Genomic DNA, 21,201 nt, shown 5'->3' on the forward strand with positions numbered 1-21,201 from the left:
CACATCTCTAGCGGTCATTAAAGGCAGATTTAGAGAAAAAATTTATATTAGAACAACACAACTCCATAACCATAAAAAAAGAAATTCAAATAACATTTGAAGCTTACTGAAAATATGTATTTAAAATATGTTCATCCATTTCATATGTATTTCAGCAAAATTCATTACAGGTGATTTTATATTCTTATATAGAGAGGCCTGGAATGTTAGTACGGTTTTGTCACTATTGAACTATTGGCGAGTTTATTTTATACATTTGCTTGTCATTTGCTGCCATCTAGTGGCTATGTACACAAATACCACACCAGAAAAAACATGAAGGTTTTAATTTACCAAACAAACGAAACATATTGCACCGTAATTCCTGTTTATTAACTTCTGAATCATTTCTCATGCTCTTCCTTTCAATAAAAACGAATTCAACATTATATTATTCTTCCCATTCCACACTTGGATAAGCTGTTGCAGAGTGAGGTTCTGTAGACTGAACTGTTTAAAAATAAATAAATAAATAAAAATATAGGGTCCACTGCTAGCCCTTAAAAAACAAAAGTAAAGATTTCCTGTTTTGTAAACGGTATTATTCTGTCAATCATTTAAATTATGTCTTTTAAAAAATATTTTTAATAAAAAAAAAAAAAACATAACAAAGCAAGATGATAGTAAAAGCTCTTTGAAGGAGGGTTGAATCTACCTGTGGGAATGTACACAAACTGGACTGCAAACAACCTGCTTTTTTATAAGAGAAATGGAGTGTACATGATACACTTCGGCACAACCTTGACAAAAAGTACATATGATTGTGTACAACAACACCACATCTGATTTAAAATATTATTGTCCACGTTCTCCCTGCATTGATTACGCGTGAGATACTGAACGGTGTAACACAGCGACGCGGTAGTTAGACTGAACGGTGTAACACCATTTTTGGACTCCCCACGCAGTTAATTCGTTTTAACTTAATTAATTCGTCATCAGTTCGTTCACAGCTTTGGACATTTTGCAAATGTTGTGTACTTTACTAATTCCTTCATCACAGGCTCATTCGACGACACAGTATTAAAAAGATCATTCCAAATAGTTTGTTGTCCAATACTATTGCTTAGCCGCCCTAGAACAAGGTTTTAAACTAGTCAGGAATTGTCGCAAAGACAGAAATAAAAATAATTGGGGACAAACTTACTGATAACGATATACAATAACACTGGCCTGCAATTCCACAAAGCACCCACCCACACAGCGAGCAGCCACATGATGACGTATTGCTGTGTATAATGTATGCGACGCTAGAGTAAGCATCACGCGTTTACAGTTTGGGTTAAAGCGAGAGCTTGTCTGTCCTGGTAAATAACTCCGCTCAGTAAACGATATTTTAGGAGCCTGACAACTTGGATATAAAGATGTCGGATTTCTCAGCTCTGGGGCTGTCGGAGTGGCTGTCACAGCAGTGCAGACAGATGGGCATAAATAAACCGACTCCAGTCCAGCAGAGCTGTGTGCCGGCGATATTAGAAGGTAAGGACACAGTAATGCTATATATTGAACTATACTGAATATTAAAAATATTTAATGTATTGAATCAATTTGTAAATACAACGTCATACAAATCAATATACAGACAAGACCCTCTAAACTCGACTATACACTGCTGTACATGTGATCGGGTGAGGCGGGGCTATTCCAATAATATGCTTACCCCCCTCCGGTTACCTGAGACAGTAATCACGCAGTCGTGCTGAGCTAAGAGTGAAGGGTTAGGATTAATCGCACTGTATTTGAATCAACACAGATCACATGAAATCAAGTTGGTCTAGCTTTGAAATGAGAAATTCCCGACTTCAAAACGCAGGACACTACTCGCACTTGTTTAAGAACATAAGAAAGTTTACAAACGAGAGGAGGCCATTCAGCCCATCTTGCTCGTTTGGTTGTTAGTAGCTTATTGATCCCAGAATCTCATCAAGCAGCTTCTTGAAGGATCCCAGGGTGTCAGCTTCAACAACATTACTGGGGAGTTGGTTCCAGACCCTCACAATTCTCTGTGTAAAAAAGTGCCTCCTATTTTCTGTTCTGAATGCCCCTTTATCTAATCTCCATTTGTGACCCATGGTCCTTGTTTCTTTTTTCAGGTCAAAAAAGTCCTCTGGGTTGACATTGTCTATACCTTTTAGGATTTTGAATGCTTGAATCAGATCACCACGTAGTCTTCTTTGTTCAAGACTGAATAGATTCAATTCTTTTAGCCTGTCTGCATACGACATGACTTTTAAACCCGGGATAATTCTGGTCACTCTTCTTTGCACTCTTTCTAGCAATATCAGCAATTAGCAGCAATATCCTTTTTGTAACAAGGTGACCAGAACTGAACACAATATTCTAGGTGAGGTCTTACTAATGCATTGTAAAGTTTTAACATTACTTCCCTTGATTTAAATTCAACACTTCTCACAATATATCCAAGCATCTTGTTGGCCTTTTTTATAGCTTCCCCACATTGTCTAGATGAAGACATTTCTGAGTCAACATAAACTCCTAGGTCTTTTTCATAGTTCCCTTCTTCAATTTCAGTATCTCCCATATGATATTTATAATGCATATTTTTATTTCCTGCATGCAATACTTTACACTTTTCTCTATTAAATGTCATTTGCCATGTGTCTGCCCAGTTCTGAATGCTGTCTAGATCATTTTGAATGACCTTTGCTGCTGCAACAGTGTTTTCCACTCCTCCTATTTTTGTGTCGTCTGCAAGTTTAACAAGTTTGCTTACTATACCAGAATCTAAATCATTAATGTAGATTAGGAATAGCAGAGGACCTAATACTGATCCCTGTGGTACACCACTGGTTACCTCGCTCCATTTTGAGTTCCCATATAAAAGTTATGCTGCACATGTCTTGTGTGTAGCTGAAATTAGAACGGTTTTGTCCACGTGGTTATTGGCAAAGAAAGGGAAGGTGATAATGATACACGTGGGGATGTTCCACCCCTGAACCGTGTGTGGACAAGCTCTGCATTTGTTTAGGGAGGTGGTGGAATGATTGTGAATCTGAATTATTCATTTCCATCAAGTCAGCTTTTGTTGAAGTTGTGATGTTTGGCTTTTAATTGTTTTCAGGTTTCATCATGGTACAAACCTAAAGCATTGGTTTCATTTATCCCAAACATGTTCTGCAATGGCAACTGCCATTACTGTAACAAAACTCAAGATCAGTGGAGCCACACAGTCATTCTGCATTGATAACATCTGGGGAACCATTACACCTGCATGGCAGATTTGTATTCAGGGATACAGTGAGATATTCAGAAATGTCTGGTAAGAAGGGATGTGAGTGGAATAAAAGGGAAAATGAATGTCCCTCCCAGTCATTCTGTTTCAAGGCTGGTGACCCCAGTGCATTTTGTCTGTTTTTTGTAAGGTCGGGACTGCATGGGCTGTGCAAAAACTGGCAGTGGAAAGACGGCTGCGTTCGTCCTGCCAGTGCTGCAGAAACTATCCGAGGACCCCTACGGGATATTCTGTCTGGTGCTTACGCCCACAAGGTCAGTATATTCAAAGATCATGCACTGCAGATTGTGTTGGGTTTACTATGATTACAGATCCTTTTCAGTGTTATTGAACTGACTTGAGATCTTGCTGATCCATTGTGAAACCTGGTCATTGTGCAGCAGGCTGCAGGCACTTTGCTCCTCAATGCCAGGGCACTGGAACCCTGGGTGCTGGGAGGGGCAGTATCTCCGCCCCACTCAATCAGACCCAGCTAGTCAGGAATGACTCCTACTCAAAGTGGTTCTGATACTCTGAAAGGCGATTTATCACTGCATTGTGTGAGCCTGAAAAGGAGCAAGTCTAGATTATAGGTAATAAATGAATGTTGTTTGTGTTTCCAGGGAGCTGGCGTATCAGATTGGAGAGCAGTTCCGAGTACTGGGAAGGCCACTGGGACTGAGGGACTGTGTCGTAGTGGGAGGAATGAGTAAGACTCTTACACTGTGAACTCTGTAAACTACAGATTCGATGTTCAGCTAGATATCAGTTCACTATTGAGACAGTTTACTTATTAAAAGTTGTATTATATATTGCCTAGGAGAAGATAATCTATTCTATAGGGCTAATGCTCTGAGCAGTGGGGTCAAATGAACAAAAGCCAAACCCCTTTTTTGACTGTTTTAAAAGGGCAAAAGGTTAGAGCATCACAAAATGACACGCATTGCATGGTTCTGCATTAAAGTACATGGTGCTGACATTTGTAGGTCTCATATTTTACCATAATGCATGCACATTTTCGTTAGGGCTCTGGACTCTTAACCAGAACATTGTGGGTTCAATTCCAGGTGGGGACACTGCTACTGTACCCTTGAGCAAGGTACTTTACCTAGATTGCTCCAGTAAAAAAAAACAACAACAAAAAAAAACACAACTGTATAAATGGGTTATTGTATGTAAAAAATAATGTGATATCTTGTAACAATTGTAAGTTGCCCTGGATAAGGGCGTCTGCTAAGAAACAAATAATAATAATAATTTGAAGCTGTTAGTGAAAAATATTTATCAAAAGCTACTTGCAGATAATGCTACACTTCCAATCAGCTTCATAAAGTCACATGAAGGAATTCGGTTGCCATGGGAAACACATGTCACAGGAAAAGCAGCGTGGTACTCAAATGCAAGCCAGTGTGTGAAGCCTCTAAAGAAAATAAATGAAACATTCAAACATTTTAAAGTGAATACAGTCGACTCGGTGTGAGGTCACGCACATAACCGGAGTGAGAGAATACAATGGGATGCAATGAAAGTACGTCTCACATGTACATGTATATATGACTCGTTTTGATCAGATTCATAACTTTATTTTTCCTTTTATATTTTATTACATGTAGCTTAAAATACTGAACAAGTTCAGAAAAATAAGCCAACTTGAAATACGTTATACAAAATATACGTTATAAAAAATATTTAAGATATAAACATGCTGAGTTCATTGCAGTCATCAGCTGCAGAGATGAACCATTCAGCTGAACACACGAGTACAGACATGAAGTTACTGTTTTAGTATCACTTTAGTGTCTGAGCAAGGTGTTGTATTTTAAGCACTTGAATATGGTAGCAGCTAACCTGCTCCTGAAGTGGCACCTAGCAATTGAATTTGGCAACCAATTTGTTTGGCCTGGAGCCATTGGCTCCTAAGACAAAAACTTTGTCTGGAGCCCTGATTTGTAATTTTGTTTTAAAAATGTATTTTCAAGAATAAACAGGAAACAAAAGCAGAACAGGCCGTGAAGCTTATTGGATCGTAAGTGCTTTACCAGTGTTATTGCAAACACTTGCACAAGCACATGAGATGATTGTGTGATTCTTCTGTTTCATGCTTAATTTACTGTATCGTGATAGATATTGTATCGTGATAGATATTGTATCGTGATAGATATTGTATCGTGATAGATATTTGTATTGTGATAGATATTGTATCGTGATAGGTATCGTATCGTGATAGATATTGTATTGTGATAGGTATCGTATCATGAAGACACAGCCCATACCCAGCCCTAGTGTGCCAGCTATGTTCCTTCAGCGGGACGTGCAGCATGGGAAAGAGTGCAAGAGAAGTTCAGCTGTTTTATTGTTTACAAAAATGCATTTAAAAATCAAATACACATTCAACATAATGTGTGCCTCTTCCATATCTAGGAGATAGGAGATCTCTGAAGCGATGGTAGTTCATGCTAGATAAGATGAGTTTACCAAAACTAATATAAAAAGAGCTCAGGCAAACCGTTTGAGACATTCTGAGAAGATGCATTTGAAGCAACATGTAGAAAACCTGACTGCCACATGGAGGTACAATAGGATCAAGTGAACGTCTTTCTGTGGGAATGGTTTAAACAGGATCGTGCGAATAACAGGTACAGATTTCATTGAGGCATTATTGTGTTAATTATATTGTGTATGTACAGTAATAATAGTAATTATTATTATTATTTTAAAGCATTGAAATGGTGCTGTCATTTGACCTTTTTTAGGTACAATATTAGATTTTAACATGTGATCCAGCACACTGTCTAAACCGGCACACATTTCCAGTCACAAGCAACGCCAGATTGGACAGGTTTTACTGTATAGTGGTGCAAAAGGCCCTGACAAAGCCAGTCACATGGTCACACAGGTGGAAATAACTTGACTTCGCACACTAGCTTCATAGTTTATTTTGTGGTAGTATTCAGACGTTATCTTTCATTGTGCAAAACATTGTTTACATTTGGAGAGATCTTTAATAATAAAACAAAAAATAATACTTGGAATAATTTTTCCTGATGCGTGTGTGCCTCTGTAACAGGGTGACTCTGTTTTTGTGTTTTCTTTTCAGATATGGTAGCACAGGCCCTGGAACTCTCCAAAAAGCCTCACGTTGTCATAGCAACCCCTGGGAGACTGGCAGACCATATCAGAAGTTCCAACACCTTCAACATGAGAAAACTCCGCTTCCTGGTATAAACTAGTCAGGCTTCTTGTCATTCCCCTACACCAAACACCAGAGGGGAAGCTAGCCAAATCCCTTATTTCCCTTAATACGACACATTATACAAAATCTAGTATTTAAGATCACCTGTACCTTTTAGTAGATTTGTTTTGCTCTTCGGGTGACACAACCACTCGGGTTTGCCTCGGAGTGCTCCGGAGAAGGCACTCTTGTACCATAAGAGACCAGGTCAGCTGTACAGAACTGAATCCATTTAGCCTAGAACAGAGAAGAATTAGGCAGACATGATTAAAGTCTTTAAAATCTAAAAGTCTTGGGAATTGAGAATGCATTGGGCTTGCTGCGTCTGCACACTAGGTAATACATTGAGAATGCATTGGGCTTGCTGCGTCTGCACACTAGGTAATACATTGAGAATGCATTGGGCTTGCTGCGTCTGCACACTAGGTGATACACTGAGAATGCATTGGGCTTGCAGCGTCTGCACACTAGGTAATACATTGAGAATGCATTGGGCTTGCTGCGTCTGCACACTAGGTAATACTTTGAGAATGCATTGGGCTTGCTGCGTCTGCACACTAGGTGATACATTGAGAATGCATTGGGCTTGCTGCGTCTGCACACTAGGTAATACATTGAGAATGCATAGGGCTTGCTGCGTCTGCACACTTGGTGGTACACTGAGAATGCATTGGGCTTGCTGCATCTGCACACTAGGTGATACATTGAGAATGCATTGGGCTTGCTGCGTCTGCACACTAGGTAATACATTGAGAATGCATTGGGCTTGCTGCGTCTGCACACTAGGTAATACATTGAGAGTGCATTGGGCTTGCTGAATCTCCTAACAGTTTACCCTTCCTCCCAGGTTCTGGATGAAGCTGACAGACTCCTAGAACAAGGCTGTACAGATTTCACCAAAGACTTGGAGGTGATCCTGGGAGCTGTTCCTGCTAAAAGACAGACTTTGCTGTTCAGTGCCACCTTAACAGACACCCTGCAGGAGCTGAAGAGCATAGCCCTGAACAAGCCCTTCTACTGGGAGTCTCAGTCTGAGTGAGCATCCACGATACAGCCACACACAATACTCTCATATAACTGACCTAGTGTGCACTGCCATTCACCATATTGGTCTCGCATGTAAAGTTTCACAAGCAATGTGTTTTCATTGAAAGCATTCTATTTGGCCCTACACTAAGTAACACAGTTCTCAGTTTGCTTGCCCGGTATCTGTTCCACTCACATTTCGTGATTAATTTCAGCTCTGCACTTTCTTCCATCATTCATTCAGGGAAACAGCTGATTGGTTACTAGCAGGAAAGGCAGCCCTAAAGGGGTGGGGACAATTTCTCTCTCCAGGTGAAATGACCCAGGAAGTGCAAGACAGCAAGGCTTGCAAACAGAGATTTATTTAACCTAGAGTAGTACCAGATATCATGTTTTTAAAAATAAATGTTTATCATGTGTTTCTTTCAGCGCTGGACATGGAGGTAATCATGTATGGAATTATTTTGATAGATACAGTCACTGTTGCTCCAGTATGGAGTTATCCTGTATCTCTAAATCTGCCTTCGCCAGGCTTTGAACTGCAGGAATCCTAAGTGTCGGGACTGTGAGCCTTCCTCATTCCATTCACGTAGGCTGGCAGCACAGCTCACATGGTAGAGAGCGGGCGGGAGGGGCTGGCAGCACAGCTCACATGGTAGAGAGCGGGCGGGGCTGGCAGCACAGCTCACATGGTAGAGAGCGGGCGGGTGGGGCTGGCAGCACAGCTCACATGGGAGAGAGCGGGCGGGCGGGGCTGGCAGCACAGCTCACATGGTAGAGAGCGGGCGGGGCTGGCAGCACCGTTGAAAGGTATCATTGTCACATGATGTGAATGGAATGAAGAAGGCTGCTGTCCCTGCACTTAGGATTCTCCAGGAAAGCTCAAAGCAGCTCAAAGACAGGTAAAAGCTTTGTAAGTCGCTATGGATAAAAGCATCTACTAAATGAATAACAATAAAACCAGATTTAGAGGAAAGAAATTGAATATTGTAGCAACCTCTTAATGATTGCAAACACCATAAAACAGTAAAGGAATTTAAAATAAGTTACTCTCTTATACAAGACATTAAACACGCCCCAGAAAATAATATTAAATCATAGAAGAGTGAGTGTGTGTGTGTGTGTGTTATTTTATCTGTAACTCTGAAAATATTGTCTATGTTGGCTTTAATAATCAATACTTTAGTTTGGTCTAATTCAAGGGTTGTTAGTTGAGCACTGATCCAATACAGATGATTGGAGACATTTTCCTGTTTTGTTCTCTCTCTCACTCTCTCTCTGTCTCTCTCTCTCAGGGTGCGCACGGTTGATGAACTGGACCAGAGGTACATTCTTGTTGCTGAGAAAGTGAAAGACGCTTACCTCGTGCGTTTGATTCAGAAATTTCAGACCGAACATGAAGACTGGTCTATCATGATCTTCACCAGCACTTGCAAGTAGGTATCTCTGTTCATACAGTACTTAAAGAACACGTAGCTAACCAAATCATTCTGGTAAATCGTATGTAATATGTGTTGCCATGACCTCGTACATCTCACATTGTCCTGTGAAAGTCTCTTCTGAGAGTCCTTGCAGGAATTCTCAATGTTTCAGTGACTCTGTCGGAGTGCTTTATTGTCAGATATATATTTCTCCAGAAATATATGTCTTCTTCCTGCATTGGCTTGCGTTTGAGACCCACGCTGCCTTTCCTGTGGCTGACGTGTTTTCAGTGTTGATCTGATTCCTTCATGTGACTTTATGAAGTTGATCGGAAGTGTAGCATTGAAGTGTCTGCAAGGAGCGTTCCATAAATACCAGCTTCAAATAAATTACCATTAAAAATGATTTGAAGTATATTATTGAAATGATCAGGAGATTGATGCACGAGACAGTAATACACTTCCTTATCTCCTGTAATCTGGCTGCAAATCTCATGTTAAGAAATTTATCACACAACTTTAGAAAAAATAACACAAGGGCCAGTTAAAGAAAGGTTCTTGTTGTTACCAGGAGGTTCCCGGTTCAATCCCAGCTCAGCCACTGACTCGCTGTGTGTGTGTGTGACCCTGAGCAAGGCACTTAACCTCCTTGTGCTCCGTCCATCAGATGAGATGTAAATTGGAAGTGACTCTGCAGCAGCAGTTGTGATGCATATTTCACCCCCTAGTCTCTGTAAGTCGCGTTGGATGAAAGAGTCTGCGAAATGACTAATTCATAATAATATGGAGTTAAGAATCTTTTAGATTCTACATTTTAGCAGACATATTTTTTTTTAAGTTGAAATTCATTTTACAGGGAAGCTGTTGATGCTGATGATTGCATTGCAGAGTGGAATTAAAAGCGATAGCCTAATGGCACAGCTTTAGCACAGCACAGTAACAAATCTCTTGTGCTAATGAGATTGAATTACTATTAATGGAAACATTTTACAAATAATTACATTTTACCGATCTCAGAAATAAAAATAAAAAGCAGAGGTGATGTATGGCCACGATTAGGTAAGTAAAATTGGAGCGTTTCTGTAACATCAATCTAAATACAATGTACGTTTAATTACAGTGACCCCCCCCATTGGAAGTTTGTTGTAACCCTTATAAAAAAGGAGAGGGTGAAGTAGATTTCAGGAGTAATAGCACTAGAGTGTGATACGGCTGTTTTTGTTGTAAGTGTAGCCAGCGACTCCCATCATATTGTGGCTGGGACATTTCAGTGTGATAATAAGTGTAACAGAGTGACGTTAAAGGGTTTGTCTGTTAATAATGTACTCTGCAGTGACAGTGTGGAAGGTGGACAGCACACGTTCTGTATGATAACGGAGCAGAACTGCTGTCCTCTAGCACTGCTATAACGGAGTGTGCAGCCAGGTGCGTGTGTGTGTGTGTGTGTGCGCGCTCTCCACTAGCACTGCTATAACGGAGTGTCCAGCCAGGCGTGTGTGTGTGTGTGTGTGTGCGCGTGCGTGCGTGTGTGTGTGTGTGTGTGTGTGTGTGCGCTCTCCACTAGCACTGCTATAACGGAGCGTGCAGCCAGGCGCGTGCGTGCGTGCGTGCGTGCTCTCCACTAGCACTGCTATAACGGAGTGTGCAGCCAGGCGCGTGTGTGCGTGCGTGCGTGCGTGCGTGCGTGCGTGCGTGCGCTCTCTCCACTAGCACTGCTATAACGGAGCGTGCAGCCAGGCGCGTGTGTGCGTGCGTGCGCTCTCTCCACTAGCACTGCTGGAACACATTGTGCAGCCAGGCTGAACTGTGTGTGTGTTTGTTTTGTTTTTAGAAATTGTCAAATCCTGAACATGATGCTTCGAGAATTCAGCTTCCCGTCTGTGGCTCTCCACTCCATGATGAAACAGGTAGGCCATGAAGGGGAAACACTTCTGGGAAAGTGTTAATTTGAGGTATTTTATTTTACACATATCTTAACATATATACAGTCACATACAAAAGTATTGGCACCCTATGCTTATTATACCATAATTAGTGCTTCTGTTTTTTGGTGTTTATTTTTAGCAACTTTTAAGTATTATGTAGATACCCTGAAATAGACTAAAAAAAATCTGCCAATCAGCCTTCGAGCAGATGGAATCATTGTACTGTGTAGAATGATTTGATACATGGCTGCATTCATCCGATCTTCAATCACATGAATGTCTCCAGTCTCTGAACTGCTGAAACACCCCCATATCATGATCACACCACCTGCAAGGTTTAACGGTAGGTACGAGGTTTTCTTCATTGAAGGCTTTCCCTTTTTTTACTGTAGCCCATTTTTGGAGAAAAGTTGTTGGACCAGAAAAAATGCTTGTTTCCTGTTCATATTTCTTGGCAAATTTCAGATGGCTTGTTTTAAGAATTTCCTTTAAAAGTTTGCAGCGAGGTCTGCGTGTGTGCAACTCTTCTGTGTTCAGGTGCAGCGAGGTCTGCATGCGTGCAACTCTTCTGTGTTCAGATGCCTTGTGCAGTTCCTTCGTGCACGATTATGCCTGATGCTTCTGAATTTTTCTTGAAGTCCTTGGCTGTTTATCGTGGATAGCTGTCGGATGATTCTCCTACCTGCTGTACCCATCATTTTCTTTGGCCGTCCTCTTTTTCAAGCGCTTCAGTTGAATTTCCTTTGTGGTACTTCTTGATTATTGCTCTGATTGTGGATTTTGGTATTCCAGATTTCTTTTAAATATTATTTGTTAAAGTACCAGAAATTGTGTATTTTGGTCTTTGCTATATTAATTAGTGGCGAATGCTCACTAAATGCTAGTATTGAACATGTTTTCTTGAATTGTCTTATATTAAGTGTAGGGTGCCAATACTTTTGTCTGCGACTGTGTATGTGTAGAGAGAGAGAAAAAAAAGATTTCATAGGTTTAAAATATACAAGCTTCAAAACCACGTGTCCCTTTATCAAGTAAACATGGAGTGGAGAAGAGAAAGTGAAGAAAATATTGCCTAGAACATGTGACTACTGTGTATATATATATATATATATATATATATAGTAAACATGCATTGTATTATTATCAACATTACTACAACTCACTGTGAACTGCAGCAAACCATTATTTTTGAAATCTCATGTTTTTGTATCCATTTTACATTTGTTATAGCTGTACTAAAATGACACATTTTTATGTTACTTCAGAAACAGAGATTTGCAGCTCTGGCGAAATTCAAGTCCAGCATTTTCAAGATCCTCATTGCAACTGATGTAGCTGCCAGGTAAGAAACCCCTCCCCAACCCCCGCATACGGACAAAACCCAGCTGCGGGTTACAGATTCCATGTCTCCCCTTCACTAGCTCTCAGGCTGCTGAGTGGAGAGTGGCTCTGGGCAGCTTGCTGTACAACATTGCAGGGACTCAGCACTGCTCTATCCATCCTCCCCTTCACTAGCTCTCAGGCTGCTGAGTGGAGAGTGGCTCTGGGCAGCTTGCTGTACAGCATTGCAGGGGCTCAGCACTGCTCTATCCATCCTCCCCTTCACTAGCTCTCAGGCTGCTGAGTGGAGAGTGGCTCTGGGCAGCTTGCTGTACAACATTGCAGGGACTCAGCACTGCTCTGCACAACTCTCAATTCTGAATTAGAGCTCTCATGATGAACATGACATGTGTCACCAGTGTGTACAGAATAGTATAGAATAAGAAATGTTCAATCAGTTAGATAAACGGTCCTCCTGATCGATGCTATCCTCTCAATACCTGTTCTTACACCATGTTTCATGACAATTGGAGAAGTGCTTCTCTGGATATATGGAGAAATGCACATGCATTCATTCATGATTTTATGAATGCACTGGAGGAGGTTTTAATAGGGAAGTAGAGCAGCTCCTGACGTTTTCTGTTTGTTTTTCTCCTCATTTTCCACCAGGGGTTTGGACATCCCCACTGTTCAGGTTGTGATCAATCACAACACCCCTGGCCTGCCCAAAATCTACGTGCACCGCGTCGGCAGGACGGCCCGCGCAGGTACGTGAACTCGATGAGAACGCCTCGCACAGGAGCACAGCTTCACGAATAACGTGCGTCTCTGTTTCCTCTCTTCAGGGCGACACGGTGTTTCCATTACACTGGTGACCCAGTACGATATTCACCTTGTTCACGCCATTGAAGAGCAAAACAGTAAGTAGTGTGTCATTCAAGACACTGCGCAGTGTATCATTCTGAACAGTAAGTAGTGTATCATTCAAGACAGTAAGTAGTCACTTGTTTTTGTTGCCTTGTCAAACAAGCTTTATTTTGTTATCTTATTTTCATTTTATACACAGCAGGAAAAGGTTATCAAGTTGCACAGCCAGCTTTATCCACAAAGGACCCAAGAAACACACATTTTATATTTTTTATTTGTCATTAGAATTTGAGTAAGAACATCAAATATTGAGACTGTGTATTATCCAGAATTCAGGAGAGCTGGAGATTAAAGGCCTGTCTTTGTGCCCACCTCACAGTAACCTGTACCATAAAACACAGGGTCAATACCTGATAGAGGTAGTAGGTAAGTCTGTGTGTGTGCACAAAAAAAAGGCACAATACTGGTACTTCAGATTAGTGAGTCAGGGCACCAAGATAATGAGTAAAACAGGTAATGAATGCCTCTGTTTTCAATACCCGTTGCAGGATAGTTTATGCAAATGCTTCCAAAATGTTTTTAATCAAGGAAGGGTATTTTCTTGTGTGTTTAGAAGCCAAGCTGAAGGAATTCTCCGTGGCGGAGAGTGAGGTGCTGAAGATCCTGACCCAGGTGAACGTGACGAGGAGAGAATGTGAGATTGTAAGTGCTGAGCGCTCGCTGTCCTCAGTGTGAGATTGTAAGTGCTGAGCGCTCGCTGTCCTCGGTGTGAGATTGTAAGTGCTGAGCGCTCGCTGTCCTCGGTGTGAGATTGTAAGTGCTGAGAGCTCGCTGTCCTCGGTGTGTGATTGTAAGTGCTGAGCGCTCGCTGTCCTCGGTGTGAGATTGTAAGTGCTGAGCGCTCGCTGTCCTCGGTGTGAGATTGTAAGTGCTGAGAGCTCGCTGTCCTCGGTGTGAGATTGTAAGTGCTGAGAGCTCGCTGTCCTCGGTGTGAGATTGTAAGTGCTGAGCGCTCGCTGTCCTCGGTGTGAGATTGTAAGTGCTGAGCGCTCGCTGTCCTCGGTGTGAGATTGTAAGTGCTGAACGCTCGCTTGCTGTGTATTATTGTTTTCTGTAAAACATTGATATCCTGTCAGTTAAGAAAAGACTTAATGCAAAAGCTTGTTTTAACGTCTTTATTACGCCGGCCAGAAACCCGCGCTTACAACCTCATTGTTATTCTACTTTTTCTTTAAATTCTTGAATTAATAAATTGAAACCCGGATAGTAAAAAGAGACCCGGGTAGCGTCGGGTAATATAAAACCCGACGGGTACCCGTGCCAACCTCTAATTTATTTATTTAATTATTTATATATATATATAATGAACATTGAAGCTTTTTATATTTATTTTTTAGAAACTGGAATCGTCGGACTTTGATGAGAAGAAGGAAATCAACAAAAGAAAGCAAATGATTCTGGAAGGAAAAGTGGGTATAATAACTGATCATTCGATACAGCAGGGGTGTGTAATAACTGATCATTCAATACAGCAGGGGTGTGAAATAACTGGTCATTCAATACAGCAGGGGTGTGTAATAACTGATCATTCAATACAGCAGGGGTGTGTAATAACTGATCATTCAATACAGCAGGGGTGTGTAATAACTGATCATTCAATACAGCAGGGGTGTGTAATAACTGATCATTCAATACAGCAGGGGTGTGTAATAACTGGCAAGCTTTCAGGGTTTGTTTCTGATTGTCCCACAGATGAGTGAAAGGCAGATCAGTGGCTGTCCCCAACAAGACTGATTGTCCGCAACACAAAACAAAAATATCTATATATACTTATGGTACCTATAAACAGAATTATTAATATGCAAATATACAGTAGTATGCTACAGTATACGTAGCACTTAATGTATAACCACATAGCTTGCATTGCTCAAGGTGACGGGCACTTTTAAACTGATTTCAATGAACGATATTCAATCAATAAATGGCAGTGATTACCATATGGGAAATGGACAAGCCTTAAAATCAAACACTGGTGAGACAATGCCATCTTGTTTACCAGCATCGGAAAAGAAAATATACTGAAGGAAGCCTAACTCTGCAGATCCTTTGGTTGAGCTAGTCTTTGTAATAAAGCTGAGGGCCAGTGTTGTGTAGTGGTCTGATTCCAAGTAGTTTATCATGTTTCTCAGCTGTTCGGCACAATTCTGCTTGAGAGGCACTTAGCACTAATGGGGAGATTCAGGTGTGCTTGCAGAGCTGTGGGGGGAAGCTCTCACATTGATCATCTAACTGAAGGTTGTAGAAGTGCAGCTCTCTTTTCCTACACTCAAGCTTTAACTTTAAAGTCTGTTCAAGAATGACCCCCTTGAGGTCTTTGAGCTGCTGCGTCGTCGCTGGTGAAAATGAGTTTTCTAGTACGAGTCTGAAAGCAGGTCTGGGTATGCTGAGCTTTCAATGCACTTAATCCAACACAAGTTTGAAATTACCTGAAAACAAAACTGGTTCCAGATTTTGTATCCATGCCAAATAAATATAAAGATGTTCACGGTCCTGGACAGTCGAATACTGTGGCATGATCTTCCATTCAGTCAGACAGCTTGTGATTTAAAAAATGTATTGGAGAAAAAAAACTATATCCACGATTTCAGATTCACCTCATTTTGCTTAATAAAACTACTTTGTGGAAAAACACTATAACCCACGGACATTTCATTTTCAGAAAGGTGTGTTTGATTTTTAACATGCCGTAGTTTTTACAGTCTTTTGAACTAGAACAGACTGATGGCAATCCTAACATTATCAATCCCTCTGAACCCTGTAGGACCCAGACCTGGAAGAGAAAAGGAAAGCTGAACTGGAGAAAATCCATAAACAGAAGAGAAAATTCAAGGAGAAGATACAGGAGAATCTGCAGAGACAGAAAGACATTCTGCTGAAGAAGAAACTGCTGAAGAAAAAACGCAGGCAACAGAAACAAGAGGCAAAGGAGAAGCCATGAGGGACTGGGGAACTTTTCCACATGGATCGGGTCTGCTTTGGGTCCAGATTGACAACATTAAACCAGCAACTAAAAATTCCAGTCCATTAAAGATCCATTTCTTATAGTACCCTTTAACAGGCATTGGGACATTCTACAGAATGACTTGGTGGGTCATTTATTGTTCAGTTTACACCAAAAGATCCTGCAATAGTGACTAAAATGCTGTTTGTTAATATTTTGTCATGTCTGATAATCTAGTTGCTGTGACCCCTGCATTTACTGAAGATCTGATTTTGTGCAGAGTTCAGTCAGCCTATTTTAAATTGGATTCTTTATCTCAAGCGTGTACACAAGTTCAGGCTGAAGAGAAGAGGCTGGTTTGTCCAGTGTAAAACCCTGTAAGGTCCTGGAATTGCAGTAGTGATTTTAACACGAAATGCTTTATATCTATCAGTAACTTCTGAAATGAACTTATTGAAGTCTGTAATCCAGTAATACGTTGACAGCTTCCAGTGTATTGCACACACTTTGTTTTCCATTGGGTTTCCTTCCTGCTTTTGTGTATTTAAGTAAATATTTCCATGGTAGAAATGGGGTTAAAAGCAGCTGTTTAGATCATGCCATAACAAAACAAGTGCCCCTTGCTGAGTGGAATAGGCCTTTAACTGTCCATCTGTCAGCAAGCTCTGTAATGGCCTTCTTATTTGAAACAGGTTTCGTGGGGTTGGTTCTTTGTGTCAAAGGGCATAAAGGCACTTCCCAGGTTACACTTTCACGCCTCAGTTTCACAGCGACAAACAGTTTCACCAGTTTGACTCTTTCTGTGAAAACCACAGCATCATACATTTAAAAAAAAAAAAAAGAATGTTAATGCAGATTTGTTTTTTCATGGTTTGGAAGAAAATGTTTCTCTCAAAATAAAATGATATATAATGATAAAATTGTGTTTTCATTCTTTTGCAGAACAGTTTTCTTATCTTCTCCATGGTGTTGATGCTTTCTATGCACTCATTTCTAAATAGGGTTCCACTGCTTGGACAAAGACCACATCTGTTAATGAGAGGAACAAGCATTGTTGCCTAACCACTTAAAAGCACTGGTTAGAACTTAAAACCACTAAGCAGATCAGAGTTTCTCTCAATTGCTATCATAAATTTACCTGTACTATTATCACAATCATCAAAACAGTTAACACATATACCAAAATACCAGTAATGTTGTTGAAGCCGACACCCTAGGATCCTTCAAGAAGCTGCTTGATGAGATTCTGGGATAAATAAGTTACTAACAACCAAACGAGCAAGATGGGCCAAATTACCTCTTGTTTGTAACCTTTCTTATGTTAAGACTCTACGTTCTTTACCAAACTGTAAATAAATTATTTCACATTGATGCCTTTTGCTGTTATTATATTGTATATCTAAACAGAAAAAGAGGCACAAATTAATATGAACACGAAGTAAGAATAGGATTGATAGTTTTGATAGTACGCCCCAAAAGGCATAATACCACAGTAGTGCCGTCAAAAAGTGATAATTCCTCTAGAGGAAAACGTACTTGAACTTTGACCCATTCGACTCCGAGACCATCACTTTCAATTCAAACACAAAATGTCTCGTTTCCAATCACTCGACAACAGCCACAGTAAAGAAATGTTCATTAAAGAGCAACAAAATGAGAATACGTTTATAAAAAAAAAAAAAAAAAAAAAAGTAAAGCTGGTACATTCATATTTCCGAGAAACGGATAACGACACAGAACGTCTGTACAGCACTGAAACACTACATTTAAAAAAAAAAAAAACACCTGTACTGCTGGACCTCGTCTTCTTTAATATTAGCATTACAAGGGTCACAGAAACCCTCTAATTATTTTCCTGTAACTCACTGAAGCCCATCTGACATATATAAATAAATAATACTAATTAAACTATGACACACTGAACCTTTACAATGACCACAGATAATAGTTTTACTTGATTTATGCAAGATCTTACTTGGTAAGATATACATAAATGCTGGATAAAAATCTCCCAAGAAACAAGGAAACCAACACATTGACAAATAAAGACACATCTTCTGTATTGCAGAAGCTACTTAGGATAGTTTATTAAAGACATTTAAAACAACTTGGACAAAAATCAAAAACAACTTTCCATTTAATAATCAGACGCAGTACATGCATCGATCTCCATGGATAATAAAACGGAATCACTTGCTGCTACAAAAACAAAAAATGTTAATAAAATAACAGCACAAAGAAGCAATCATTCCAACCAGTGAAAAGGGGAGGGGGTTACATCACGCCATCACATTTCACAAAGGGTGAAAGCCTCTACTTCTACAAAACAGGCAGAATACAGCCTAGATCAACAACCAAAAAGCAAAACAAAAACCGCAATTAATGAAAGAAAAGCCCTTCGGCAAGTCCATATTTTTAATTATGGCAACTCATTTTACAGAAGGAAGGTGGCTTGCGTCTGTCTGTCCTTCTGAATGTAATTAGCACACAACAAAATTAACCAGGCGAAAAAGAAAAATGAAGGGCAACTCCTCAGTTTAACCTGGGGTTACTCGTAGCTTTAAAAAGTTGTGTAGAGTAGGAGTTAGGTGTAGGATCGACTGGTGCCGTTTGAGTTACCTATCTTAATTATTTTATCTTCATCTGAAAACATTTCCATAAAAAACAGTACAGGAATAGGCACCAGCTGATAACTCCTCCCTCTTATTCGGAAACTACCTGTGATTATTCCAATAGTCCTTGATATTAAAAATGGTTTTTAATTTATTTATTGTTAAACTGGAGTAGGGTTACTTCTGTTATTTGATGGTGCTGTATACACTTGCATAACGTGCTCTCCATAAGTTCTACATGAAGGCTGTTAATTTAATAACCCTTTATTTGTATCTAAACTGAAATGTCACTCATTTTAGGAAATTATGGGAACGCCATCTTAAAACTTTACTGCTGAAAGTACAATGTGTCAAATAAAATGAAATGTACACTTTCCACTTGTTGAGGACTGTGAACACGAACATTCATAATTGTTCTTCCTATATGTTAAAAGATTTCAGTTTCGTGCTTCCAATATGCCACCATTTTGCACTGTAATGGTTTGTGCATCAGCCCTGTGGTCTGCTATATATTTTTGTGTCCACTTCTGGAAATACTTTCAAATTTCCTTGCAAGATAAAAAGGTATGCACACATGGCATCTATTCTTTATTGGGTTTAAACTACATTCAGCCACCTTCCTTACTTAATTTATTTTTCTACTGAATCCTCATTTACCTGCTTTATCTTAAGCTGTATGAGTCCTTCAGTATGCATGAGCTCCCTATCAACTGCTCCTTGTGTTCCAGGGAGACACTGAAAGCAGGTTTATCCTTACAGCCGAAGGCATTGTTTTAAAAAAATCAATCCCCTTTTCAGAGTTCGGACAGTAGCCGATTAAAGCGTACAGAGCATTTAAAACATTGAAACCCCTCCTCCATTGGCAGCGCAAAGGCCACATGTTACTATTATTTACTGCTTTCCTTCATTAAGAAGATCAATAAGCCGTTGCTGCAACTTCAAATTACACCAAGTTAGTTCTCTTCAATGCTGGTTTTCTACAAGAAGAAAGTTTGACTTTGGAAATTGTCTCACGACTATAGATCTTTCAGGTTCACCGCTAAGATCTCAAGAGACAAACCTCATTATAAATCCAGTGCATTAACCTCATACTTAGTAAACCACCTTATGAAAGACCTGATTTAGAAAGCAGGTGAAATTCAAATGCTTCAAAAGCATGTAGATCAAGAATTTCTCATCAGACTTAAAACAGAAAACTTTGCAACTCAAAGTTGAACCCAGGGATTTTTTTACTGCGTAGTTGTTATGGAATACAAGATAAGATATGTATTTCTCCTGCTTTTAAAGTTGGTTTTGCTGCCACATTTTTCAGTACGGTGTCGACTGAAAGTGATGCCTTGTGTAAACAGATCAACTTTGAGGTAAAAATTTTCTTTGAGTGCTTCAAGCACTCCCCCTGCTCCATGTAAGAACGCAAATTTCAGAATGAGCTTATCAATTGCTTGAGGCCCTTCCCTCTCTCTCACTCTGCCAGTAGAGTAAGGTCCTCAGACAATCAGTCATTCTTGGGGGAGCTTGATTCACAGGGAGGAACTTTGTTTAGGATTGAAGACCAGGTCCCCTGCCTTCCGCGACAGGCGCTACCACGCACCCAGTGTTTCCTCCTTTCCTTCTCCGTGTCTCAGTGTGCTAGCAGTGGTCTTTCTCTCGCTCTCCTTTTCTGTCTGTCCGTCCATCCGTCCGTCTTTCTCCTCTCTCTCGTGATTGGTTGGTTTCTCTCTCCTGTTGCTTTCACACAGTGGTGCTTCAGTTGTAGCAGTGGAAAACAGGTATCCTTTTTTGTTTTTTTTTATTTCCCAGATTAAAATGCTGATGAACTAAGCTCATCTCAAGCTTAGCTCTTCTTCCCACAACCTGGAAAACAAAATTGAAACGTCATACACAGAAATAAAGGATACAATCCTAGGGTTATGGATACAATCACAGGTACAGAGCTGACACGATGATCTAGATTCCAGCATCGATTCATTTCAGGTGCATGTTCATGGAGTGCTGTAGTTATTCCACAAATGATGACGGCCGAATAAATGTTTAACCCTTAGTGGTCCATTTATTCAGCGCTTCAGGTCCAATTTATTTTCAAACGCGCAGTTTATTTTACACACGCTGTTTAAAAGTATTTTAAAAGGTTTAAAAGGCACTGCATATCAATAGGACACTCAGTACTGCATCTCCAGCCCCGCCCCACCCCTTGTGTTGTATTTTTCATATACCTCTTCATAGTCGTGCATACTGATAAATCATCTCCTGATCACTTGTTTTATCACCAAACTCCTCAATAATGCGATCCAAGTCGTTATTTTATTACTAGAACATCTCAAAAAGCTCTGCAAATGTCTGTGATATTCTTTGAGCGCTGGATGTGGAAGCAGCTATCTTGTTTGTTTATAGCCGTGTTATCTCTGTGGTGCCAGGGTATTGTGTATTGCTCAGATCCGACCCTTCCCCCCCCCCCCAGAGTCCGACATCGGACCAGAAAGGGAAAATTGTAATGTAGGACCGCAAAGGGTTAAACCTAAATTTACT

The 21,201-nt window shown here is 40.3% G+C and overlaps 2 protein-coding genes across 5 annotated transcripts in view; one reads left to right on the top strand and one right to left on the bottom strand.

Moving 5' to 3' along the window:
• The first annotated feature begins 1,261 nt into the window (after positions 1–1,261).
• LOC117428906 (probable ATP-dependent RNA helicase DDX49) lies at positions 1,262–16,986 on the top strand. Its single transcript, XM_059015163.1, has 13 exons — positions 1,262–1,518; positions 3,423–3,546; positions 3,895–3,980; positions 6,369–6,490; positions 7,351–7,538; positions 8,825–8,965; positions 10,782–10,857; positions 12,141–12,217; positions 12,865–12,962; positions 13,041–13,115; positions 13,676–13,764; positions 14,460–14,531; positions 15,884–16,986. Exons 1-13 carry the CDS (start codon positions 1,404–1,406, stop codon positions 16,058–16,060), a joined length of 1,440 nt encoding a protein of 479 aa, XP_058871146.1. The 5' UTR covers positions 1,262–1,403; the 3' UTR covers positions 16,061–16,986.
• A 1,132-nt stretch (positions 16,987–18,118) lies between these two features.
• Positions 18,119–21,201, bottom strand: part of LOC117401385 (regulator of nonsense transcripts 1) — a 32,395-nt gene continuing 29,312 nt past the window's right edge. For all 4 annotated transcript variants that reach the window (XM_059015162.1, XM_059015161.1, XM_059015160.1 and 1 more), the window contains exon 24: positions 18,119–20,529. The gene's annotated coding sequence lies outside the window, so the exon portion shown is untranslated. The remainder of the gene's footprint in view (positions 20,530–21,201) is intronic.

The sequence above is a fragment of the Acipenser ruthenus genome, chromosome 49 (assembly GCF_902713425.1).
Source record: "Acipenser ruthenus chromosome 49, fAciRut3.2 maternal haplotype, whole genome shotgun sequence".
Classification (NCBI taxonomy): Eukaryota; Metazoa; Chordata; class Actinopteri; order Acipenseriformes; family Acipenseridae; genus Acipenser; species Acipenser ruthenus.

Excerpts from the sequence above, each read along its gene's own strand:
- LOC117428906 (XM_059015163.1), top strand. The coding sequence starts at position 1,404 with ATGTCGGATTTCTCAGCTCTGGGGCTGTCGGAGTGGCTGTCACAGCAG. Across the intron at positions 1,519-3,422 it reads TGTGCCGGCGATATTAGAAG|GTCGGGACTGCATGGGCTGT; the intron begins GTAAGGACACAG and ends GTTTTTTGTAAG. Across the intron at positions 10,858-12,140 it reads TCCACTCCATGATGAAACAG|AAACAGAGATTTGCAGCTCT; the intron begins GTAGGCCATGAA and ends ATGTTACTTCAG.